The 12,140-nt window shown below is 36.9% G+C and overlaps 1 protein-coding gene across 6 annotated transcripts in view; it reads right to left on the bottom strand.

Moving 5' to 3' along the window:
- Positions 1–423: 423 nt before the first annotated feature.
- Positions 424–12,140, bottom strand: part of ALS2 (alsin Rho guanine nucleotide exchange factor ALS2) — a 75,321-nt gene continuing 63,604 nt past the window's right edge. For all 6 annotated transcript variants that reach the window (XM_035007376.1, XM_035007372.1, XM_035007371.1 and 3 more), the window contains 9 exons: positions 9,902–10,019; positions 8,973–9,130; positions 6,795–6,917; positions 5,917–6,093; positions 5,025–5,070; positions 4,740–4,801; positions 4,018–4,167; positions 3,702–3,798; positions 424–1,755 (listed from right to left, as the gene is read on the bottom strand). In XM_035007376.1, the coding sequence (XP_034863267.1) occupies positions 1,717–1,755; positions 3,702–3,798; positions 4,018–4,167; positions 4,740–4,801; positions 5,025–5,070; positions 5,917–6,093; positions 6,795–6,917; positions 8,973–9,130; positions 9,902–10,019 (970 nt within the window). In that variant the 3' untranslated portion in view covers positions 424–1,716. The remainder of the gene's footprint in view (positions 1,756–3,701; positions 3,799–4,017; positions 4,168–4,739; positions 4,802–5,024; positions 5,071–5,916; positions 6,094–6,794; positions 6,918–8,972; positions 9,131–9,901; positions 10,020–12,140) is intronic.

Here is a 12,140-nt window from a genome sequence, read left to right as displayed (position 1 = left end):
AGGCTTCTTGAGAAGACATTACAACCGGGAGGTAGCTAATTAATGCACAGTAGTTCCAAGGGGAATTTTAAATCCTCTCTCTTCCCTTCCCTGAATCTGTTCAGGAGGACAAAAAAAAAAAAAAACAGTGACTATCAAAATATGCCTTTTATTCAAAGAAATAATAGATTTAAGACCCCTGTCCTAGGGATATTAGAATCAGAAAGTCAATTTTTTTTGTCAGCGAAGGTGCTATAATTATGAATTTATGTTTATTTTAAAGACAGAGATCTCTAAAACCCCAGAGGGACCTCTGAGGCCAATACAAAGAGGCATGAATTCGGGCAAAAAAATAAATAAAATAAATGAAACACCCAAGCCTGGGTTTCTTTTAAATTTTTAAGCTGCCCGAGTCATTTCTTACGCAATCATAAAACAACCTAATAGAGATGAATGTCTTTTATTATGAAAATTGCTGTTACATTACAGCCAACATTCCGAAACAGTATTTTAATAAACATGTCTTGATTATAAAGTAGAGCAGAAACCATGATCCTTTTTTAAAATTGATTAACACCTGCTGATGTTAACATAAATCTGGAGGATACTCCATATGCTCACCATGGTGTGTAGGAGATGAGATGAGAAAGAGCACCTATGTTATTCAAAACAGCTACTAGTGTTACTTGTACAGTGTAAACCAACCATTTACAACAGGACATTAAAAAAAAAAAAGGTGAAAGGCAAAACACTAAAATGTTGAAGTGTTACAATACTTTTGAGATGGGAAAAGCCAAAGCTTGCTTCCTTTTTCTTCCCCTGAGTTCAGTGCGAGGTACAGGGAAGAACCAGAACACTAGGTCAAGGATGGATGCAGTTCCTTGCTTCGGTATTTCCCAGAATTTAGTCCTGCTCCAAAACACAGCCCACATGCAAAAGCTCTTCGGGCTCTCATTCACAGGCCTCGCAATACAGCATTTGCACACGGACGAGTGAGGTTCCATAGCAGCTCAGAGTCAGTGTTTGAATTCCAGTGTATTCACTCCATAGCACTGAAAGGAATCCACGAACAAAACTCCTATGTTCTTTCTAGTCAGGAGGCAGAAGACTCCTATTTATATGTGTTCCATGTTTGGGGTCAGGGTGCGGTAGTCACTGCATAGAACCTCTCCCATCATGAATACCCTGGTGGAGAAGCTTAGAAAAAGTTAAAACTGCAGTTTTAGAAGGTCCTCTTTCCCCTCCCTCAGCAAAGAAGCATGATGCACACGTGACTGCAAGGAATTCAGGAAGGCATAGTGTGGCTACTGTAGTTTCAAGTACAATCTGCTCCTTGCAAAGGGGTCTGGGGTAACTGCAGGCAAACCTGAAACTCAAAAAAATTATTAACTTCTTTAATGTAAGAAGCTGTACTGAGAATTCTTCTTACAACTTCACGTAGCTGGCATACTCCTTACTGTAGGAGGGGATGTCCTTTTTCCAAACAGTAAATGTTATGATATTTGAGGGACTTAACTGGTTTAATTGAATTTGATCTCCTTTTCAACCCTCCCTTTAAATCATAGTCTTTTTTTTTTTTCTGGGCTCAGGGCTATCATCATTAGTAAGGCTCCGAAATAACCACCAAAATAACACAACGTCCTAATTTCAACACCATTCTTTTTTGCCACTATAGGAAGACGCCAGATGGTGCTAAAGCATCCTACAGATAATCCAGTTGTCAAGCTGTTGTGCATCCTAGTTAAGCTTCTCACGCTGGATCTGGTAGTAACATGCCTGAAAAAGAGTTCAAAACAATTTAAAATTTACTTGTAAAGAAGCCACATAAACATAGCAGTGCACAGGAGACCAAAGAAAGGAAATGTCTGATAAATACTGTTAGGGCCAACAAAATCAGTTAGTTGCTTTATTTTTCCCTGTTCACTTCCAGTCCCCCATCCAATGTCTATTTTGCATACTTGTAAATTAGTAGAGAGAAAATTTTGCACACCTTCTACTAATTCTAAAATAAAGAAACTTTTTACAAGCTGTTTAATATTCTTCACTAAGTAGAAATACCATAATTGGCTAAGCCACTACTGAGTGGACATTTAGAATATGCTGAGCATTATAAGGTATACAAACAACTGTAAGTGGAATCATCTAGTATGTTTAAGAAACTACAAATTAAGAGTAAGCATCATTCCAGACCCAGTGAGTCAGAATTTCCAGGAATGAATTTTTAAGAAGCATTCCTAGGTGATTCTGGAAGTATCCAGGTTTGGAAGTTACTCACACTACAAAGAACACCTCAGCCAAACCATGTATGTTTTTCATTCTTCAATTCCTCAGGATAAATCTCTAGGAGTAGGATTACTCAAACCCCAAGAACATTTTCGATGTTGTTGATATCGACGTTAACAACAGTTTTCTAAAAGGGTGACTGCTATTTAATGCATTATCAGCAATATGGGCATAATTCTGATTTCACTATACCCCTACCAGCACTGGTTATAATTCTAAAAGGTCCTTGCTGATTTAGTAGGCTCAAAATGGCCTCTTGCTTAAATCTGCAGTACTGTAATTTTCAATGAGGTTGAGCATTTCCCTACATATAAATGTATCACTTGTTTCTCCCCTGCTGATATGTTGAGAGATACTCTTCATATAACATAAATACTAAAAATGTAAGTCATTGGTGGCCAATACTTTCCCCAGTTTCTCCACCTTTTTCAGCCCTTTTATTTATTTTTAAAGATTTTACTTATTTGACAGAGAGAGACAGAGAGAGGGAACACAAGCAGGGGGAGTGGGAGAGGGGGAAGCAGGCTTCCAGGGGAGCAGGGAGCCTGATGCGGGGCTCAATCCCAGGACCCTGGGATCATGACCTGAGCAGATGCTTAACAACTGAGCCACCCAGGTGCCCTCCACCTTTTTCAGCCCTTTTAATGGAGAATGTTAATGGTATTTCAGTTGAAAAGTTCAAACAACTAACCCAAGCTCTAAACCTGACATTAAATTCTAGGTTTTTTCTCATTTTAACTTGCCTGTCTATTCCTTCTGTTAGGGGTAATGTCCATTCCTGTGACAATAACATACTATCTTAATTACTGTAATTTTATAATATTTTACTAACTGGCAGAGTGCATCTATTCTCCTTTTTTCCAGAAGTGTTTATGCCATTTTCTATTTGTTGTTCTTCCAATATACTTCAGAATTATTCTAAGACTCTAAGAAAAATCAAGGTGGGAAACTAAAATGACTTCCAACAATCCCTAGAGAGTACTCAGATTACAGAACCTTATTTGTAACATACTGGTTTACAGTAAATTCATGGGGAAAAGAGAAGATGCAATTCATATTCATTATATACACACTGCCTTCTCTGTTTTACCCTCATTTCCATTAAATAGCTCTGGTGATGGATACTTTTTTGGACACTACAAATCCTTACTGTTTCTTCTCTAGAGTTACATTTATATAGTCTACCTTTATAAGCATTTCTACTGATTTGAATGATCAATTTATAGGGAAGATTGGGTAATTTGCTTTAGTATTTTGAAGAATAAGTAACTGATTCTACTTTAATATATTTTAAAATATTAACAACATGTGCTCTAAAGGCATTTAATATTTTCATTAAACGTCTGTATAAAGAAGACAGTGTTAATTACAGATTTATAATATGGTAAATTAAGGACAGATTTTAAGATAAAAGAAAATTAAATACTACCTATACTTACCTTCAAGGTGGTGAACATTATACCCTGTTCCCCATGCTGAAGATATGGGTCCATTAGATCCTCAATGAGGTGTACCTCAGAGCCTAAATTCCTAATCCTGCCCCAATGAGAAAAAAATACTGAATTATATCTGTTTATATGTACATCCTCCTTCTGAATCTATGTAAGGGAAAATAAAGAACAGCTCACCATAGTGGAATGGGTAAAGAGAAATGGTTTTTTTTCTAGTGGGGGAGCACATTACTGTCATCAATTCAGAAAAAGCACTTATTAAAATCATGAGTCCCTAATAATCAAGTCAGAAAAGGTTGGTCACCTGGCCCGTAGCACCACATATAAGAAAACAGGAAACAAGTCATCCATGGACCACAAAAAGTCTTCCTGAAGTGATGCCAGGACACTCTGAGAGATCTCTTCAAAAGTCTGTTGGATGACCTTAAGTTTGTCTGACGGGGTAAATGTTGTGCTGTTGTTATTTAAAAAAAAAAAAAATAATAATAATCCTGTAATTTTTCTTAATAGAACTGTTCAATATTAAATATTAACTGTTTGACAATATACCCTCCTGGGACTTATGTGTCTTAAGTTGGACACATCAGGCATAATGAGTTGCTGGAAGGGATAACTACAGTAATCCCTTGGTTCTTTGAGAAAAGATGCCTCAGCTATCTATGGTTCACATGGAAGAATTCACTAAATCATAAGATTACCCCCTTTAACCATGTAGGACCTTATTCTCCTAATATATGCTCTTCTCTGAGTAATTAAGTTTGGTTAATTTCCATTTGGCTACAGATGTGATTATGTAGATACATTTCTGGGTAGGCTCTCCACATCTTCTGAAAATACAACGGCCTTGTAGAGTAAAAGGTAAGCCAAATGTCTCAAGAGAGCCTTTTCTGATCTCCAGGCTGAGTGTGATACCTTCTAGGAGTGAAGGGGGCACTTAGAGCTTAGGTAAAGATAAGATCTCATTAATATCTTAATAGACTAGCTATTACTTTGATGTATGTGTTTTTTTAACAAATCAGTGATTACCTGATCTGCTGCAGACATTCTACAGCTGAGGCAAAACAAGCATCTTTTGTAGCTGGCAAAACCTGCAAAAAGAGAATTTATGAAGGTCAAAGAGGAAAGCTGTCTTCTGCAGTAACTGTAAAAAATAAATGATACTGATGGCAGGGTGTGGTTCTTCAGTGAGTAACTCATGCTTGGCTACTATTCTACCAAAGTAAAATGGAAATGTTTTGCTATTTCAAATACCCCACATTAAAGAAAAGCATATTTACTGAGGAAACTAAAATGTACTATAATTTACTATACCTTTTTACTCTCTCCAAGGACTGACAAGGTCGCTGGCCAAAATTTCCTACAATGGAATCCACACACTGTTAATACAAGTTGTTACTTGTGATAGATTAATCCCCATAAAAACAGTTGGTGGCTACATTGCCTTCCTTGTCCCATTTAAAATAACAGATAAGGTTTTAATAAACATTCCAGAAGTAATTTAAGAGTTTCTATCATGTTCCTAAGGGACCTATCAATGTATACTACAATTTCCCCATACATTACGGATATTACCAGGTTTAGCCAAAATCTTTCCTTCACTCAGTTTTACTGTATTTTTTACCGTCAAATTATCCTACTGAAAAAATGTACTTTCTGATTAAGGATTGGTAATTTTTGATTACACATATTCGTAATTACCGGATATTGGGGTGACCAGCTTTATCACAGCACTAGAAGAAAGGATAATGTGTTCCCTTGGAGTAACAAGAAACAATACTCCACAACAAAGAGCACTTCTAAAACTTTTAAATTAGAAACTGGAGATGGGGAGGAAAGAAAAAGAAGGAAAGGAAGAATGTCAAAGACTAAATGTAATTAATTTTTTCTGAAACTGTAAACATATGTATTTTGTTTTAAGGACGGCAAAATATGAAAAGGTAGCTAAAATGTATACACACACACACACAAAATAAAACACACATTCAGAAGACATTCAGAAGAATAACCAAGTTTTACACTCCACTCCAAAAATTCTCAAAAATAAAGATTAAATATCACTATTTTGCTGAATAACAAATATGCAAATAAGTAAATAAACTGCAAATCATATATTCCATTAGATATTAAAGTACCAAATTCCTGATAATGCTGTTAGCATTTTAAATTAAAACCATTTGATTCTACTCCTAACTACTGTACTTACCTCTGTACCCCAAGGAAGCCCAGGAGAGCAATATCTGGCTGCTTATTCAGTCGTAGAACACATTCCCAGTAAATGTCTTCCTCGCGATCATTATCCAGGGCATAGAGCATGAACAGTGGCGGGTAGAGCCGAGGTAGCAGTACAGGAAGCAGTAACCCAGAACTTGTTACCACATAACTACAAAATATTGGAGAAGCAATCATATTAAAATTGCATACAGAATCTAGAGCTGAAAGTAAAGATGGGACGTTCTGAATAAAGAAACAGTTATAACAGGGGCACCTGGGTGGCTCAGTCGGTTAAGGGTCTGACTCGATTTTGGCTCAGGTCAAGATCTCAGGGTGGTGAAATTCAGCCCCGAGTCAGGCTCTGTGCTCAGCTGGGAGTCAGCTTAAGATTCTCTCCCTCCCCGCCCCCCCTACATTCTTTCTCTCTCTCTTACAAAAAAAAAAAAGGTAAAGAAACAGTTACAACATTATTCTACTTTTATATTTGGAGCTAACATGAGGAACTTACCTATGGCCCCAGAGTTTTATCTTGGACCAACTGTGAATACTTTTCATTAACTCAAAATCTAACTGAAAACCCAATTGGTTTCCATTTTGAAAATGATTCTCTGTGGTTATTCTAGATCAGCATGATGTTACTTCGCTCAGCAGCCTCTGCACCCAGTCATTTGAGACCGCACTTCCATGGGGTTTGGCTAATCCAACTTAATACAACCTTTTAAAAGGGACCTCAGAGATCACCCAGTCCAATCACATTGTCTTAAAAATAGGGAAACTGAGATCTAGAGAATTTGGGATTCTCTAGATAGGGATTCTTTAGATAGGACCACCCACCCTCTTTCTTCACTATCTCTACCCAACGCCACGTACCCTGGCTCTGGCGATTCGGATCTGGAATCTGACTTCCCAGTACAAAAGGATTTCCTTTCCGTTGGGAGAGGAGCAGAGAGAGGAATTGTGCTGCCCTCTTCAGGAAGCTCAGGAAATAAGAATCTAAGGAATAACAGAAAATACAATTATACAATTTTATACCTCTAGAATGGTTAAAAAGAGTAAAGATACATTTCTATGCATTTCTCTTATTTCATCTATTTAAGGACCTATGAGATGAAACTTTATATCAACTAAATATTTTAGTTCCCTAGGATTCTTAACTGATGCTTTGTAATTACAGGATAAAATTAAGGGTGTAGCTAAATAATCTTCATGTGCTTTTTTTTTTCCTGTCTGGTTATTAAAGAGTGAAAAATTCTTATCTACATGTTTTTCTTACTGACATATCTCATCTGAGGTCAATTTGTATTGACTCTTCAAGCAGAGACCATTATTCTCACAGCAAAAACAAATATTAATTGGAAACCACCTAAATATTCAACATTAAGAAAAAACGAAAATCTAATTAAAGTAAAATTTAAAAAAATTTTTTTTTTTAAATTCAAGTTGCTGGGGCACCTGGGTGGCTCAGTTGGTTAAGCAGCTGACTCTTGGTTTAGGCTCCAGGCATGATCTCAGGGTCGTGAGATGGAGCCCCCACCTTGGGCTCCACTCTAAGTGCGGAGTCGGCTTGTCCCTCTTCCTCCCCTGCTGCCACTCTCCCTGCTCTCTCTAATAAATAAAATCTTTTAAAGATTTTTTATTTTATTTTATTGAGAGAGACAGAGAGAGAGCATGAGAGAGAGGAGGGTCAGAGGGAGAAGCAGACTCCCTGCCGAGCAGGGAGCCCGATGCGGGACTTGATCCCGGGACTCCAGGATCATGACCTGAGCCGAAGGCAGTCACCTAACCAACTGAGCCACCCAGGCGCCCCATAAATAAAATCTTTAAAACAAAAATTCAAGTTGCTAAAAAATTTTTCCAATTGATCAAGCTAAATTGAGGATTTTCCCCTTAGGTTTTGAATTTGCTCTAGATTTCATCTCTGACCTCTTATATGCAAATAGTGAGCTCTACTATAAACAAGTTCATTGTCCTCTTTATTTTTAGACATAAACCTTGACTCTTTAAAGGGAGTTTGCAATCTTCTCTATTTTTGTAGACTTATACCTTGCCCCTGCCTCTGCCCCTAATTTTATAGCCGGGAAAACTAAAAAAAAGTCAGAAAACTTATCTTCATTATACTCATCTAACTAATGTCAGAGCTGAAACAGTCCCAGCCAGTGGTCTTTTAGTGGATTACACTGTCCCCTCAAAACTGAAGACATTTCCAAATGCATCTATCAATTCTGAAGCTTATAAGGAAAAATCACTTTATGAAAAAATTCATAAATTTTTATATAATGACCTCATTATAGTATTTACTTGTTGGTTTAACGCCAGTAAAAGATCTTGAATTTTACAAATTCCAAATTTCCTACCTAAAACTCTCTTTCCAAAGATGTTCTACTTGCTTGCTTTCTCACCTCTTTTAAAGTCTCTGCTCAGATATTACCTCATTAGTCAGGCCTCCTGGACCTTCTGTTTAAAATAGCACCCTCTTACCTCCAGGCCCCATTCTTTGTCACATTTACCATCACCTGACACACTATATATTTTATTTAGTCTGTCCCACTAGAATGGAAGTCTATGAGAATACACACAGTTCCTGATGATTAGTGATGTTAAGCTTTCTTTCAGGTGTCTGGCGGTCGTCTCTATCTCTTCTTTGCGAAATTGTCTATTCTGGTCCTCTGTCCATTTTAAATCAGATTATTAGTGTTTTTTTAGTGTTGAATATATAAGTTCTTTTTATATTTTGGATATTAACCAAATCATTATCAGATACATCATTTGCCAATACCTTCTCCCACTCAGTAGGTTGCCTTTTTGTTTTGTTGATGGTTTCCTTTGCTGTGTTTCTTGCATGAAGTAAAAACATGTTTTTTGTTATTTAATCTGTTTAAGAATCTGTGGCACAAAGATCATTTTCTTGATGAGTAATTTCATCAAGGAAGAGGAACCTTGATGATTCTTCACAAAGTTGTAATCTCTACACTCAGGATAAAGACACCCAAGCATTAGTATAAAGTAGTATTCCACAGCTTGTAGACTTCAATGAGAAAGACCTCTTACCTCACCAGCTGGAAAATTCGCTTAAGATAAGACTTAATCTCCTTCACAGCCTCCTGCAATAACCGGCGATTGGCTCCCACGCCCACATATGTCATTCTATAAACTGCAACCAGTGTCTCCACAAGCCTGCCCAGGGGGTGCAGAGGAGTGTCACAGGCCTGAACAGGAAGAGGATCACTGAAATCAGTCAATGACTAACAGCAGAAAAAATCAACCAATAAATAATAAAACAATTTCATAAACGATAAACAATTTTCAAACTGGCAGGAGTCAACTTTTGGATCAGAAAATTCAAATACTTAAACTTTTCTGAAAGTGTTGAGTCTACCCAAATTATATGGAGTAGGAGTTCCTAATGTTATCAAAGAATCCTTTTAGCATCTTGGGAAAATAGCTTTGGATATACTGCTAAATATAATTAAGCTATAAACTTCACCAAAAAAATAGGAGAGGTTACCTTTGAGCAAACTAAATAATGACAGTTGATCATGCTTTAATACAATCACTCTCCAGTTCCCTTGATTTCTCTTAATACTGTTTCCTGCAACCCCATTATCAATGCATGTCATACTTTAAACTAGCTAATCTTACAGGGTTTGAGAAGGAAGCAAAGAGCATAACCATGGGGTGAGGGCAGCATGCTTTATTTATACAATCTCTAGTCTGCTAATGTTACTAACAAAAAGCCATTTTAAACTTTGACCCTTGTTCTCAAGAACTCCCTTGAGCACTTTACAAAACTTAAAAAAGTTCTACCAACATGATAGGGCAATATTCATGTGGAAATGTGCTTTTAGTAGTCAGAGAATTAGCAAAAGAAATACCTAGAAAGCAAAGATAGGATTAGGGTACCAATAAACTGTGAGCACAATGATACATTGTAGTGGTTGTGTCATTAATTCACAAGACCACTGTAATTTTGACTCTACCTTTATTAAATATTTCTTGATATCATCATATTTCTCCACAGAGAAGGCACCAACATGCTGAGGAATGAATTCCAAACTCTCTAGTGTCTGAGTCTGCGAACGACTTAATGTCTCTGGACTGTAAAAAGACGAAAGCCCATTATGTATTTCATATCAAGAAAGCAAGGTAATGGTAATGTGCACATGAAACACTGTCACCAAATAAGGATGAAATGGAGTACCCAGGACAGTGTTTGGCCCAAATGAGCTCATAATTGGTAACCGACTTGCTAGCTATTAGATTTTTCTAACAGTCACTCCAATGTCATTTAATGTTACTTCATACCAACTACAATTAATGAAAATTTTGCTTCAATATCAACAATGGTATTAGGAGATACTATAATGTTAGCCTGAAGAGAAAACTGGTGACAGACTTGTTAGTGACAAGAGAAAAATGGAATAAAAGAGAGAGGAAGCGGTGAAGAAAAATGAAAACATGAAAGGGCAGAGGAAGAAGGGAAATGAGCTCAAGTAAGGAGATAATGAGGACGCTATATCTGGTGGTGAGGTAAGCACATAATGGCTAAAGAGAAGCTTTGGATGAAGAGGCCATGATAAAAGACATACTTAGTAATCAACAGACATTTTTGGTAATGGTATTCTATTACTAGATTATAACCAATTAGAAATGGTACACAATCATTATTATTATACTATTTTAGATAAACAAGCCCTCTGCAGTTGCAACATGTTTTATTATATAAAAGTTCATTCACTCTCATTCCTTGGAAACACCCAACAATTAGAGGACCAAAGGTCAACTAGAGGACCAAAGTCTCAATGTTTAAACTGACAGGCTCTAACAGTGAAGGCTGACCATCTGCATCACACGCAAGGGGAAGTCCACAGCTTTAATCAATCCTAGGAGTTTCCATTTCTTCTACTAATAGAAAGATTATAAGGTAAAAATCATGAACTTCATGAATGAAACACTATAATCCATTCCTGTTTATCCCAAATATAGGGGGAAGGAAAAAACCAAACTTCTTTCTATACAGCAGGGATTGTCAAGTTCTTTGGGTCCAAATGCCAGGCAATGCTTGTGAGAGTTACTGGCCCAGTTAAAGAATAAGGAAATATGCAGAAAGTAGAGGGGGGCAGGGGTGAAGCAGAAGAAAAGGAGAACAAGGGAGAAAATAAGAAAAAGAAAAAAAGGAAGAGGTACATCTGTAATTTTTCTTACAGTACTTCAAAATTGTGGTGCCACTTCCTTTTGGTCTCCAGAGGATGCTGATGACAACTATGCAAGCACGAAATGGCAGTTCCCCTCTAGGTGATGCCTCTTTTTTCTCTAGCTGCTTTCCCGATTTTGTCTTTCAATTTGATTATGAAGTGTCTGTTCACGGGTATCTTTTTTTTCAGGATGCAGTTTGCTTAGCTTCTTGAATCAGCACTTTTGTCTTTCACCATATTTGGGAAGTTTTCAACCATTATTTCTTCAAATATTTTTTTCATCCCCATAACTTTTCTCCTCTCCTTCTGGGATTCCAAGGACACAAATATTAGACTCTCAGGTCCTTAGAGCTCTGTTCCTTTTTTCTTCCCCCATGTATTTTCTCTCTGTTGTTCAGTTTGGATAATTTCTATTAATCTATTCTCAAGTTCACTGACTCTTCTGCTGTCATCTCTATTCTGCTACTGAGTTCACCCAGTGATCTTATTTTGGTTACTAGATTTCTTAATTCTAAAATTTTTATTTGTTTCTTCTTTATATCTTCTTTTTCTTTGCTGATACTTCCAATTTTATTTTATTTATTTTTTATTTTTATTTTTTTAAAAGATATTATTTATTTATTTGACAGAGAGAGAGACAGTGAGAAAGGAAATACAAGCAGAGGGTGTGGGAAAGGGAGAAGCAGGCTTCCTGCTGAGCAGGGAGCCTGATGTGGGGCTTGATCCCAGGACCCCGGGATCATGACCTGAGCTGAAGGCAGATGCTTAACAACTGAGCCACCCAGGCGCCCCTGGTACTTCCAGTTGTAATAGTTATTTCAAGTGTGTTTAATAGTTATTTCAAGTTATTTCAAGTGATTGCTCCTTTGGGCATTTTTGTAATAGCTCCTTTAAAGTTCTTGTCATTATTGCAAAATTTATGTTGGGAAGTCTCTGGTATGTATTGATTGTCTTTCCAAAATGAGGTGGTGGTTCTTTGATTACCAAGTAATTTTAGTTTATATTCTGGACATTTTTGAGTATT

This window comes from Mirounga leonina, unplaced genomic scaffold (genome assembly GCF_011800145.1).
Source record: "Mirounga leonina isolate KUSES-001 unplaced genomic scaffold, KU_Mleo_1.0 Mir_151, whole genome shotgun sequence".
NCBI classification, from domain to species: Eukaryota; Metazoa; Chordata; class Mammalia; order Carnivora; family Phocidae; genus Mirounga; species Mirounga leonina.
The sequence above is the reverse complement of the archived record's forward strand: the minus strand, read 5'-3'. Positions and strand labels throughout refer to the sequence as shown.